This window comes from Capsicum annuum, chromosome 12 (assembly GCF_002878395.1).
Source record: "Capsicum annuum cultivar UCD-10X-F1 chromosome 12, UCD10Xv1.1, whole genome shotgun sequence".
In the NCBI taxonomy this organism is placed as follows: domain Eukaryota; kingdom Viridiplantae; phylum Streptophyta; class Magnoliopsida; order Solanales; family Solanaceae; genus Capsicum; species Capsicum annuum.
Window position 1 is genome coordinate 9,865,210 of NC_061122.1, and position 13,939 is coordinate 9,879,148.

Consider the following 13,939-nt stretch of genomic DNA (forward strand, 5'->3'; position numbering starts at 1 on the left):
AGTGCATTTTTTAAGGATCAAACACGGGTGCGGCAACATTGGAGAGTCCGAACAACTTAGCTAGACGATGATGCATGCCTTACTCAGATATAGTTGCAGAAAAGAGTAAATGCTTTGTGTAGTGAGTAGGTGGTGGACAGAATTCATATGTTCATGTATTGTTCTTTAGCTAGACAACTTTGGAACTTCTTTTGTTAATACTTTTGGGATAAAATGGGCGATGCCAATTTGTTAAGGAGCCCTCTAGCAGCTCAATTGACTTCAAATGATAAAGAACTAAGGAACATGTGAAGAACAATTCAAGCATATGTCTATGAAAAGAAGGGAACCAGAGATGTTACTTCTTATTTAAACATGTTAAAATGTAAGTGTTCATGTTTGGTAGCTCTCTACTGTAACCTAATAAATGTACATAAGGAGGATAGCATGACTTCTTGTATGCTGGGATCCCCCCTATTTTATAACGTCCAACAAAACTATGAGTGTTTGGATGCTTTCTTTGCTCACATAACTAAAAAAGTGATCTAAAAGCATCAATTATCAACTCAAGACTTGATGCTCACATAACAAATGATCCATATGGTCTTAAATAATGCCCCTGTGAAGACTGACAATCCAGACTTGCAAGATCATGCGTACATTTATTGGCGTCTTCTCTCAACTGATCCTGAGGCAGCTAAATATGTTGTGCTAGCTGAAAAGCCCATGATTAGTGATGATTCAAACCAAGTTGATCCTACTCTTCTTGACGAACTTCTTTCCAATATTGCCACTTTATCCACTGTCTATCATAAGTCTCCATAAGCATTTATCACTCGTGTGAAGACCACTCAGAAAACTGAGGATGAAGAGTATGCCGAGGCAGGTGAACAAACTTCTTCTGATTCTTCTGCTCCTATAGCAGATAGTGGTGCGTCATCGCCAGCTAGTACAGCTAATGCTCAGCATCCTGCGGCAAGGCAACCAGCTGCACTCCTGCACTTTTTTTTTACTTGACCTTGGCATGGATAACAACAATAGTTCTAGTGTGTCAGCTGATCAGCCTGCAAACCCATATCGAGAATGTTTCCAAAATGCCTTTATATAGCCATGACAATAATATCAGATTATAATCAAAGGCTCAAAACTATCAGATCATTCAATCAGTTTGGCACAACCTTGAACTATTGAAGCAACAAAAACTCATCAATACCGATGGAAACCACCCCATAAACAATAATTAATCATGTACCTATCCAGTACAAGAAATTTAAGCTGCATTTTTTTATGGTCAAACAGTTATTATATGTATTTACAGCAGAGAAATATAAAGCACACATGCAATATTAGAAACCATAAAAAAGAAATTAAATAATCCTTTATTCCATACCACGTAAAGTAATACTCCAGCCAAAAGAAAAACTTCACAGTACTCTGCAACTATCATGACGCCATACCTCTAAAACAGGATTAGGTGTAAAGTCAGGAGGCCACACTTCCTGCTTTCCAGGTGGTACAAGATCCAACATCTGAACCAATTTATCTGCCGCCTCTTGTTGCTTTTCATTTGGCTGCATTGATGAAGGCAGATTGCTGAAAGAAGAAACTGAAACTCCCGAACATCCTCAGCAAAGGGAAGAACATTGAAGTAAAATGAATCAGGCTGCAAGCAGCGGTCCAAGAGAATGTCAACAATCTAAGAGAAGAATAATCAAGAGTTGAAAATTTAAATCATACTTACAGTATTATCCTTGTCAAAGACATTTGGAGTTAGGACCCCAACTATGTATCTAGTGTAGTACCCGCGCGATGCGCGGACAATATTTCTTTTTGAAAAAAATCATAAGAATTGATTTATAAAAAAGCTTAACAATGCTTTTAGGTTCCAATGCTCTACCATCTTTTTTCGGATAAATTTTACTATCTCCTCTAACACTGCTTTTTTCTTGAAAAAATCATAAGTATTGATTTATAAAAAAGCTTAACACTGCTCTTTCCGGATAAATTTACTATCTTCTCTAACATGGTTTTTTCTTGTTGCTCTCTGTGGTTAATTGTATGGATACCTGGGAATTTATGATGCTTCTGGTCAGTAGTTTTGGGGTTGATCAATTGAAGTAAAACATTCAAGCAATGGATCCTTAGGAAGAGATCTGAAAAATGGCTGGCAGGTTCCCCTGCATATGTTGAGTTTTCTAGCCTTAAAAATCCAGTCAGGAGCATCTACTTTTTTTCAAAGGAAAAATATCAGGATAATAGTAATGCACAACAATGCACTTGATACAAACCTACGATAAAGAAAGATGACAGAATAACCCGCCTTCAAAAAGTACATGCAATTCCAGTACAATTGAAATGTAAAAGATGTATATGAACCAAATGAGTACTGGAAAATTTAAGTACAATGTTTCATGGTATACTCTGTAGAAGCAGATCCTCGATGACCAGAACTGAAGTTGTCAATATAACAAACTCACCAGTAGCTCCACTTATGGGATTCTGCAACATAATGCAAATACACTTTCATGCACAATCTTTACAGACTTTAGACCAACTATGATGCATCAGAAGAATATTTTGTTTCTTACTTTTGCAATAGAAAATGATATTCAACAATGAATAAAAAAAAAAGTGCAGCCCGGTGCACTAAAGCTCGAACAATGTCCATTGTTTTCTCCACTTTTTTTTGATGTGCATTCACAAGATCTTCCTCTTCCTAAAAAAATAAACATAAAGCAGTCATACGCATACTCAGGCTAAGTAAAATTCTCAATTTTCCACAAAATAATTCACCTTTAAGAGAGCATTCAGATCATCATCTGCATTTGAATACTTTGCCTCTGTTCTTGGTGGCTCCTTCCACTTTATCCGAGCATTTGCTCTCTTCATTTTATCTTTTGCATTGGAGATGTTGTAACCATTAAGCTTCTCATTCTTCTTCCATATTGGCTTCTCTTGTTCATAGAAATCTTCATCATATTCATCTTTGTCAGTTTGTTCAGGCCATGAATCACCAGTATCATCTTTAAATATTGATGTAGATGGTACAACTGCAGAATAAGATAATGTTGTCGACTCCTTCAGATTCACTGTCGAGGATGAGACTTCCTTCTTTGAGTTGTTCCCTTTTGAAAGACTCTTCACCCTGAGTTTTTGTCACGACCCGAATCGGGGCCCTGGCCGTGACGAGTATTCCGAACCGTCAAGGCCCGAAACACCCCTTATCTATCTGGTAATCATGCACATGACTTATATGAAAAATAAATGCCGAAGATACATTATATAACGGAAACATGGTCAAGAATCATATGAAAACAATAATGGGGAATAATGTCCCACAATCTCAATCAACATCTCTATAACATCTGCGAAATCTCTACTACATGACTGAAACAAATATCTATCTGAAAACTGGGACAAGGCCCCCAATAGACCCAAAACTAATAAATGATAAATGAAACTGGCAGATATCAGGCTTTCCGAAATATAGAAGGCTCACCAAGTGACTCTACGAATCTGTCTGAGGAAATCTACTAATTTTCTGGACCCCTAGACTGTGCCTCCGAACCTAGGAGGGAAGGGGGTTAATACAAAAGTACTGGTACGCAGAGATATCAAAACAAAACATAATATTTTTATAAAATATAGTTGAGAGCCATTATAAAGCAGTTTCATATCAAATCATTTGAAAACACATGGGCATAATGCAATTGTTTTCAACAACAATGCAATGCAGCTGAGCTAGGTGGAATACCCTACATATCACATTTACACCAACTGTCAAACCTCGGTTGTCGCTGAGATTAGAGTATAAGTGAGGGGAAGACACACAAGATCACACAGCAGGGTGTCTCGACCCAATGGTAGTGCACAAGATCACAAAGCAGGGCTCCTAACCATAGTCCCAATTTGGGAATGACATAAAGTCAGGTTCGCAAGATCACAAAGCATGGTACCAAGTTCCCATGTCGGCAAACACGGTTTCCAGCGATGAGCCCTTACACTCAAACACCTTCTTCGGGCATCCACCTATCTCGTGTAAAATCAATGCATTCAAATTTCATCTGATTCAATCACATATCATATTCTGTAGGGTATCGTCATACCCGACTTGCAAGTCATCAATATCACATAATTACTTCATGCAACCATTATATTCATCATATTTCAACATAATAACCCTCTCCTTGCAAGTCAAAAATCATATCCACTTTCAAAATAGTTCATGTCATGCTTGTCAAGATGATTTCAAACAATTCACATCATATGGAAATTTCAAACAATTTCATATCAAGAGAGGGGTTTCATATAATTCATGCTCTCAAGTTAACATCTTTTGAATCACAAGCATATGCATATATAATATATCAAATCACTTCGGAAATAGGCATAAGACCAAATCAATATCATAAAGATGCTTGAAACATGTTTATATTCATAATTTCAAAACCTCCATTTTTAAAACATGAATTTTTAAGCCCATGAGATTTTTGAGATAACCCCACGTACTTCTATATGCGAATATGATAGGTTCTTCTTGAAGCCTACGTTGCGGGGATTCCAAATCTTCAATTTGTTTTGAAAACCCATGGTTGAATCTTGAGTTATTGGGGTTTTTATTTTGAAACCCTAAGGGGTGTTTTTGAGAGAAAATTTGAGAAAAGGATTATATTTTGATGAATTGGGGGCTAAACCTGGTGGTACGAAATTTGGGTGAGGTGAAATGACTAAAATGCCTCTAAGAAAATAAAAAAATTCGAAACTGTCCCTCAGTTGACAAGCTGACAGGTTGAAGTAAAATGGGTATAACTTCTTACTCAGATGTTGAATTTGGATGAAACCAGTTGCATTGGAAAGAATACTCAAAGAGCTTTCATTTGATAGACAGCAGCTCTCCCAGTTCATTATATTCAGAGAGTTATGATCGTTTGAAGTTGACCCTGAAATGCTGAAAACTGGGCAATAGGCTATGCATTTTGCTACTGTTTTGAAATCCAAACGCAGCCTTATGCGTTCCGAAAAATTCCGAAACTTATCCAAGATGTACTATGAGCTTGCTCAATCGTAACGCAACTTGAAAATCTAAAAACGGATGTCGGGAAGGTTGAAAAGTTGTATCCCCAAGATAGCCAGCTAAAATGACTTTAAGTCCTTATTACACTAAGAAAAAAATATTCTAGTTATTAGCCCCTCAAACATAACACTAAAAATGAAATCGACTCGAGAATTTTACGGGGCATTACGATAGGAGTGATTACCACACGTATGTTAATAAAGAATAATTTAGTTCGGGTCTATATACGTAGGAGCGACGGTCTAAACTCTAGCCCGAAAATACGGGGTGTTACAGTTTTAAAGCAAAGTGCAAAGGTAAGAGTATACAAATGCAGAAAATAGTAGCAGTGTGAACAAAATCAAATTCAAGAAATGACTACCTGTCTGCATATCTTAATGTATTTAAAGTATGCTCACAAGATCCTGTATTTGGGGGGATGCAAGATATCATAACAGCACTACTATTTCCAACAAAAGAGTCCCTCAGCACTTCAGTTAATTTACTGCCTCTAAAAGGTATGTGTTTTTGATCATTATCAAGCGCTCGAAGCAAACTTTTATTAATCTCCGCTCCTTTAATTCTACATAATAGGAGGCAAGGTAACAGGATAGAAAGAAAAAAATTCAGCGAAAAATTTTATTAATAGACAAAGAAAAAGCAGTTATTTAGTAGATAAACACCTAGTTTGCTTATCATTATCAGTGGTGTCTACGCCACGTTCACTTCCTGCGCATCCCAATAACACGGGAGGTTTAGATTCCCTGCCATCTACTGATCTCTTAACAGAAAGCTGGAGAATAAAATGTGACCTGGATGATTCCTCATTGGCACCAGTACTTCTAGTTGCATTACCTCTATCTATGAGCTCTTTAATCATCTTCACGTCAGAGACCCTGTATTCTTGCAATCCAACTATACATACTTGTTGTTTACCATCCTCTCTCATGCAAAGTTTCCTGCAAAGAATTAGTTTCAATTATCTTCGGAAAGCTACAACCCTTAAATGTTGAAGAGAGCAGGAACACTTCCACCATATATCTCAAAAAAGCTGAAAAACAATTGAAAGCGCTGGTTCCGATAAGTATGATGAATGAGCCCGAAAAGATCCCCTGATGCCCTTAGAGGTAGTAGTTTCATGGTATACGTTTTGCCACTTCCTAAATAAGCCGAAGATGAAAAGAAATTTAGAGGAGGTCTGTATTTGGAAAAACAAGAAAACCAAGCCTGAAATTTGCTCTTCCATTTCTTACCAGGAGTGTTCCTATGTTGGCAGGAATTAGGTTTGAGTTAGTGCACTAATACATTGTCTTTTCTCACCTAATGGCTCTCAGGTAACCCAGAATACTACCAACCGATTCTAGGAAGAGTATTCATAGAGATTGGAGAACACTGACAAATTGAGCATATTGTAACAATATGTAAATGCATTTAGGCCACTATTCTTCACAGTTAGAACATGCAAAAGGTAAGTAGATGAAATAAAAATACTTGTTCCAAGAGAAATAATGGTGACAATGATAAAAATTATCATAATATTTAGCTCATTTTAAAGGGCAAGAAAGAAAACAAAATTACTATCTGAAGTTCCCCCTTTGAGCCAAATAAATACTACGTACTAAGTACCAAGTTGTACTACCTAAAAAATACACCATCTGATATGAATACTTCAAAGGGAATTGAAAACTAAATGGCAATTCACCACATCGACGTTGATCACATTAAATGCTACACGAACAAAGTAATAGCAGAAAAGAGCTAACCTCAAATTGAGTTATCACCTCCTACAACATTTTCTCAATTTTAGAAAATATCCTAATTGATCCATGAAAATTTAGAGTAGTTCCATCAAAATTGGGACTCAATTTCCTTCAAAGCCTTTTCTACATCATGAAACTTTGTAATCCCTTTCATATACACCTAGTTGAGAAACTAAGAAAACCTTAGTCAGTAGAAACTTGCAATAGGGCATGTAATTTCCACATTTAGCCAAGTATTTAAACACCTTGTTCTATAAAAAGCAGTCAGATTCTTAAAAAACATACATCTTCAAAATCAGGAGGTCCCTGTCAAGACAACATATCATCTAAGCAGCTAGCAAGTTTATCGAAAGAAAAAAAATAAAATTACAGAACAAAATACATCTTGGACAGCTGCAGCAAGCAACTTTGTCACATCACACTAATGGGGCTACAGCTATAAGAACACCCAAGTTTTAACATTAAGAACGAACATGAAAGTATACTGCTAAAAGAAATATCAACTTCGATATCAATACAAGTTTTAACCATGTACTTCAACTTTAACACATTCAGAGAACTAAGGGACAAAAGATAAAGAAAAAAGACATTATAGGTATTTTACAGCATGATGTTTGAGAACAATTCACAGGCTCCTCTTGATGGCTTCATGATTCAGTTGCATAAGAATACATTTGGTCTTACTGCAGGTGGTCAACTCCAAGTTCCTTAATTGCTACCTGGGACATCTGCAAGCACTCCAAGTTCAACTATTCCAAACAGGTCTTTCAACTACTCGCAATGTTTGTATGATGAATTTTACCTCAACATATTAACCACTGACACCTGCAGCTCCTGCAGTTTTTTCTCCTTGAAAACAGAAAACAGAGACCATCCAACAGACATGATTGCCCCCAACAAATTATTAAGAAGTATAATACCACTCATATGAGACAAAAATAGAGGAAAAGGAAGAATAAGAACTATGTATATGATAACAAATGCAAGTGCCTGCCAAGTAAATCTAAAGATATTCTGTCTGCAAAAGTACTTTATAGTCATAAGCTCCAAGAAAAAAAGAAGAGATAAACGGAAGAGCCAATTGAAAATTCCTGTCAAGTGAATCTACATACTCCATTTGACAAAGTTCTTTGTGATCATAAGAACCAAAAACCAAGGTTTACTGGATGTACATTCTAAGCTACTATTCAAGAATTATATTCTGCCTAGAACAATAACAGTGACTACAAAATATTTTCATCAACCTGCAATCAGAAATCTTTGTGCTTCTGGCCGATTTTCTAATCACCAGGTAACCTAAATATATTTTTCCTGAATGCTCCAAATTCAAGTAATATGAAAGCAGTTGTAGACTTTCTATTGTAAGCAATATTTCCAGCTAGCTAACAGGAAATTTTAAGATAAAGAAGTTGAGAAAAGTAACAACCGTGCAGCTGGAATGAAGGAGTGTCCAAAACGGGAGACAACTCTAAGATGCAATAGTCAATTTATACAAAGATTTATGCAAATGTCGGTATTATTCAATACACTCGCACAAGAATTTAAACAGAATAAGAGGAACTTCTTAAACATGATAGGAAGCTTCCACATCTGGCTCTAATAGTGCAATACATACAACGCAAAAGCAACATCTTGATTATCTAGTAAGCCTTAACAAATTCTACTGAACATAATATATAGGTAGAAAAAAATGCCAAAACTAATTTTCTAAAACTAAATTCTCAGAATAGTCTTAGGGTGTGTTTGGTATGATGGAAAATATTTTTCAGTTTTCCTTGTTTGGTTGCAACAAAAGTTTAGGAAAATATTTTCCAAGACAACTTATGTTTCACCATTTGATGGAAAATGACTTCCCTCATGGGCCAAGGGAAGTCATTTTCCAGAAAATGACAAATGTGACTTATGACCTCACCCTTAACCCTCTTTCCACCCCAACAACACTTATATTCACATGACAAAAAATTTATATTTCTCAAAAATTTACATTACTCGGAAATATTTTTCACTGTGCTTTGCTTCAATTTTTCACTGTTTGAAATAAAAAATAATGAAGCCCGAATTTTTTCCATTTTCAATTCGTTGAATATATTGTTATTTTCATATGCATAGAGGAAAACTTACTTATGTTACTTTTTTTAATTGCATATTTCATTTTGTTATCGATGTAGCTTGTTTCACTAGGTTGAATAAGTTTTTCGTTTTGTTATATTTCTATTAATTGTAGTATCTTGAGATTGTCCTAACAAAATATTGAAAAGTGTCTCTTATATTTGTTAATTAATAGTTGCTTAAATTTAGTGATTGTAATATTGTAGTATTCGATATTGATATTATTTGTTATGCTTAAATTAGTTCTTACAAATTGTTGAGTTACTAGAGACACTGATATACTAGTTAACGGATAGTAGTATTTTCTAAAAAATATTTTTTCACTCATCAATTGAACACTAGAAAATATTTTTCTAAAAAATATTCTCTACTCACCAACGAAACACCATAAAATATTTTTCGAAAAATATTTTCCATTCACCAACCAAACATGAGAAAATAAGTAGAAAACCAACTTATTTTCCAAGAAAACATTTTCTATGGAAAATATTTTCCATCATACCAAACACACCCTTATATTCTAAAGGTCATACAAAATACAGATGATAGAGTAACTGCTTTGTGCATAAAGCGACTAAAGTAATCCACTAATTGAATAACAAAAGAGCAAATATTGGTTCAAATACTCAAGCAATAGAATTAATAAAGCTCTTTATAAACTGGAACATATTAATTAATCCTTGGAATCAAATTAAATAGGTTTCAACAAAAACATATTGTTCGCAACAAAACTAATTCTCTGGAAAAACATAAAAACAATCATTTCTCTAATAATTGTATTCAAGCTTGTTGGATGCTCTAACTCATGCAAGTTTCTCCTTCTTAACTACTTTGTTAAGCTTAGTGCTTGAGAGTTGTGCATTAGGGTCATCTTCAATTTCTATGCCAAGCGATTCAACCTCTAATAAACTTCTCTTGCCCAGAGTGTTTGTTAGAGTATTCAAGTCATTATCAGGATTAGAATCCTACAATGTAAGGGCAACTTTAATTTCAAAATTATCGACAATAAATAACTCTAATGATAATTATTGTGTTTATATATAGAATGACAGAAAAGGCAACATTGAAATCACCGTGATTTCATGAGTTTCAGTAGCGACCTTTTCACAGTTGAAATTTGGATCCTATGAATATGAAATTATTATATTAACAATTGGTCAAAAACCTTTAAGGTATTGATATATAGTTGTGAACATTAGAATCTAGTGTTCTTTGAGTTATGTATAAACGAAAACATACTGGAAAATCATTGTCATTGGAAGAAGGTCGAAACTGCTTGGTAAGTTCCTCATCATCACAAATCTTAAGAACGGTATAAACCTCAACATGTTCCACATTATGAATTTTGATAGCAACCTTAAACAAGGCATTTTTATCAAGAATAGTATCGAGCTCCACTGGATAAGCATCATCATTATCGAAATCAGTAGTCTGTAAGCCACAATACATAGTAATTTCCTCCGTAAAATGATTCTTTCCAAAATAATATGGATAACAACAAACTATGCCTTTAGAAAAGTATAAAAAAAATTCTATATGAAACACGTCATTAACATACCTCGTCTATCTGTCCTTTCAATTGAGTAGCAGACTTCCCTATGAGCTTTGTTGCTTCGCGATCCCAAAGAAACAAAGAAATAAAACCAGTACCATCCATTACTTTACTTGGAGTTTATATCTAGAACAAAAGTTTACAAGATAAATTTTGAATCACATTTCAAAATCTCATTTAAAATATTCACAATTGGGATCAAACCTATGAGCAGCAGAATGACCCATGCGATCACATTTCTTGCAATGAAACTTAATTCCAATTTTTTTGACCTTTTTAGGGCGCCTTTTGCGACCCATATATGACCAACCATTTTCCATTTCTATATGAACAATGGTTGCATACATCCAAAAGTTCCCCTCCTATCACATATTAAAAAAGAAGATTTCATTAAGAATTAATATTCTGGATCAATTGCTTATTTGTTAATTCCAAATGCATGCCAAATTATACTAACATGAAGACACTCAACTAATTGTGCAATAGTTTTATCCTCCACATCTCCAGACAGTAGCTCATCCAAAATAAAATAAGAACGCTGAGTTGAAATTTGGCTAACTCTTAAAGTGTTATCTCCACGCACACCGATCAAACTACATTTATTTATTAATTTGTTATAGTTGTAGTTGTGCAATTGAAATTGAAAAGAATTATAATATAATATAAATCGATTGAAAACCTGGTTTTAAAATCAACAACTTGAGGAAGATCGGGATTAACCCACAACTTTGAAGCATGCCAAGTATTACAGACAGAGTACTTATCTATATCCACAAACACAAACAAAGTTAAGCATACATAGATTGTTAACTTTATAAGTACTTGGTTAACTATACACAAGACAATTAGTACCTTGGAATTTATGCGCTCGAATAAACTGCATAACAACTACGACTGGAGCAGTGTTGGATCCATCCAAACATGGAGTGATTTGTTCAACAAAATCACCCCCAAAAGTAGCCTCAATGTTGTTCAACCTACATGAAAGTATACATCATCATAACAAAGGAAAAAATGTAATTTCTATAGAAATCAGTAATTCTATTCATAAAACATGAGATTACTCGTGGTCTTGTAGCTCGACATTCATAAAGACACTGATCTTATCGTTTTGTTTGTGCGATTGAATTGCTCCATGACCAACAATCTCACCAACGACATCTAATATAGATCCAACAATAACAATAAGTTGATTATTAGTTAAAACATAATGAAAGTAATGATGTATATGACAATATAAATCTATTATGATAATTACCAAATAATTCGTTCTCGTCAACATTCACTTGGTCAATCAAATACTTAAAAGGTCGTATATTGAAGATATGCATACCAAAAAGTGGATCATTTATTTCTTCAACCATTGTTTTATTTGTGAACATCAACCTCATCTTGTGCTTAGTGGTCTTAAACTTGAAAGTATTTGGATCAACCACAAAGTTTTCATTATATATAGCCCTAGCTCACTTATTTTTCCCTTGAACAAATGCATAACATATCTTCCAATAGTTGCATGGATACGATCTCCCTGTATAAAAATGCAACACCTATATTATATCCATAATTGAAAAACATCAATATATATATGTACAACTAATCTTAAAATTGATATATCAATACCTTTTCGTCTTGCATTACCATCTTCATCAATTGTGGATTGTCTTTCTTTTCACGATCGAGAATAACCCACAATCGCACGACTCGCACTTTTAGACCTCACTGCATTTTTGTCCCTGAAACCTCTTTGATTAAGTCAATCTTAGCAGCCATAATATTAATGAAGCGAATGAGTTAAGAGATTCTTTTTTTATCTATAGCTTCAATGTTCATATTACGTAGGAATCATCCTATTATATAGTAATTTTTACAGGTAAAATTAGTTGGAATCAAATATGATCAGAATATATTACTTTTCCATATAAAATTAGTTGTATTACAATTTAGTAGCACTTACCATAACCATATATGGTAATGATTGGTAGTGTAAAGGTTTGATTTAATATATATACGTTTGATTTAATATATATACGATTCACTTACCATAACCATCTACTTTTCATCCATGGGAGTAAGGAAATCTACAATTCACTTACCATATCCATCTACCATTTGTATGATCTTCCTAAATCATTTGATTGATTGAAATATATATTTGAAAATTGGAATACAAATTGTGGAATTACTCCTATAGCTTGATTGGAATATACATTTGGAATACAAATTGTGCAATTACTCCTAATGATAGTGGAATTAGGAGTAATTGACGAATGATCTTCTTAAATTACTTGATTGAAGGAATATATATTTGAAAATTGGTATACAGATAGTGGATTTACTTCTATAGCTTGATTGTAAAATATATTTAGAAATTTAATTAAAATTAAAAAAATAAAAATAAAAATAGAAAGATTTCAATTGAGGGACACAATAAAGGAAGAGAATGCCACAAGGATAGTGAGAATCTACTTTTTATAATATTCGGTGCTTTTTTCCACATTAAAGGACGATGATGAGAGGATATGACAATTACTGGTGGGGCTATAAAGATAACGTTCTATATTTTTTTATTTTTGGTCCATATATGAAAACTTTTTTATATAATTTATTTTTTTTGAATTACTGCTATAGCTTGATTGGAAAATATATTTAGAACACAAATTGTAAATTTACTCCTAATGATAGTGGAATTAAGAATAATTGATGAAATTTTTATGTCGAATATGTTAAAGTCCTACATATCTATGAAATAATCCATATACTAATTAAATAGAAGTGGAACTTAATTATTTTTTTACCACAATGTGAAATATATAAATAATTATAATAGTGTTCATTAATAAGAGTTAATTCAAATTATTTTTTATCACAATATGAAATATGAATTAATAGAATAAAAATAAATAATAGTGTTCATTCAATATTTTTTTACCACAATATGAAAATAGATATGAAAATTTAAAAATATACATATAAAATAAATAATTAATCAGTAAAATAAATTTTGTTGCAAACAAAATAGATTTTTGTTGCGAAAGTACTCATTGGCTAGTTCTTAATATGACACTTGGCATAATTTTATGCAAACTTCTTTGCTTTATTATATATATAGATATGAAAATAGATATGAAAATTTAAAAATATACATATAAAATAAATAATTAATCAGTAAAATAAATTTTGTTGCCAACAAAATAGATTTTTGTTGCCAAAGTACTCATTGGCTAGTTCTTAATATGACACTTGGCATAATTTTATGCAAACTTCTTTGCTTTATTACATATATAGATTTAGATACATAATTAATTTATCGTTCAATATTAATGCTATTAAAGTTAAGCTAAATAAATAAGTGAAAATTATCCCAAATATACTTTTTAGATTGTTAATTACAAGTTATAACAAAACTTTTCATTAATTACTAGACTTAAGAAATAATTACAAGCTATAGCAACTTTTGAGAAAAACATATTTTAATTAAATTTCTGA

General features: G+C 33.2%; 3 protein-coding genes across 4 annotated transcripts; all 3 read right to left on the bottom strand.

Moving 5' to 3' along the window:
• Positions 1–314: 314 nt before the first annotated feature.
• On the bottom strand, positions 315–3,132 carry LOC107849484 (kinesin-like protein KIN-13B; the record flags this gene model as incomplete). The annotated part of the gene is made up of 4 exons (XM_016694048.2): positions 315–1,043; positions 1,437–2,478; positions 2,568–2,695; positions 2,773–3,132. Coding segments are annotated over 3 exons (498 nt in total), but the record flags the coding sequence as incomplete, so codon positions are not given.
• Positions 3,133–5,019: 1,887 nt separating this feature from the next.
• On the bottom strand, positions 5,020–8,418 carry LOC107851675 (kinesin-like protein KIN-13B). 2 transcript variants are annotated; one of them, XR_007048145.1, is made up of 3 exons: positions 7,595–8,418; positions 7,397–7,520; positions 5,020–5,991 (listed from the first exon to the last, which is right to left on the bottom strand). XR_007048145.1 is itself a non-coding variant. In XM_016696757.2 (2 exons), the coding sequence occupies exons 1-2, from the start codon at positions 7,441–7,443 to the stop codon at positions 5,697–5,699; spliced, it is 342 nt and encodes a 113-aa protein (XP_016552243.1). In that variant the 5' UTR covers positions 7,444–8,418; the 3' UTR covers positions 5,020–5,696. The 2 variants fall into 2 exon arrangements, 1 of the variants encoding a protein (XP_016552243.1); XM_016696757.2 differs by having other exon boundaries at positions 7,397–8,418.
• Positions 8,419–10,626: 2,208 nt separating this feature from the next.
• LOC107849485 lies at positions 10,627–11,817 on the bottom strand. The gene is made up of 6 exons (XM_016694050.1): positions 11,712–11,817; positions 11,518–11,614; positions 11,306–11,430; positions 11,133–11,217; positions 10,911–11,046; positions 10,627–10,815 (listed from the first exon to the last, which is right to left on the bottom strand). The coding sequence occupies exons 1-6, from the start codon at positions 11,815–11,817 to the stop codon at positions 10,627–10,629; spliced, it is 738 nt and encodes a 245-aa protein (XP_016549536.1).
• Between the last annotated feature and the right edge of the window lie 2,122 nt (positions 11,818–13,939).

What these genes read in the sequence shown, in the direction of transcription:
- LOC107851675 (XM_016696757.2), bottom strand. Translation starts at nt 7,443, where the DNA reads ATGAAGCCATCAAGAGGAGCCTGTGAATTGTTCTCAAACATCATGCT. An exon ending in TTGTTCTCAAACATCATGCT is followed by an intron (nt 5,992 to 7,396) that starts GTAAAATACCTA and finishes AATTCTTTGCAG; the next exon opens with GAAACTTTGCATGAGAGAGG.
- LOC107849485 (XM_016694050.1), bottom strand. Translation starts at nt 11,817, where the DNA reads ATGGTTGAAGAAATAAATGATCCACTTTTTGGTATGCATATCTTCAAT. An exon ending in GTCGAGCTACAAGACCACGA is followed by an intron (nt 11,431 to 11,517) that starts GTAATCTCATGT and finishes ACTTTCATGTAG; the next exon opens with GTTGAACAACATTGAGGCTA. An exon ending in GTTGTTGATTTTAAAACCAG is followed by an intron (nt 11,047 to 11,132) that starts GTTTTCAATCGA and finishes AAATAAATGTAG; the next exon opens with TTTGATCGGTGTGCGTGGAG.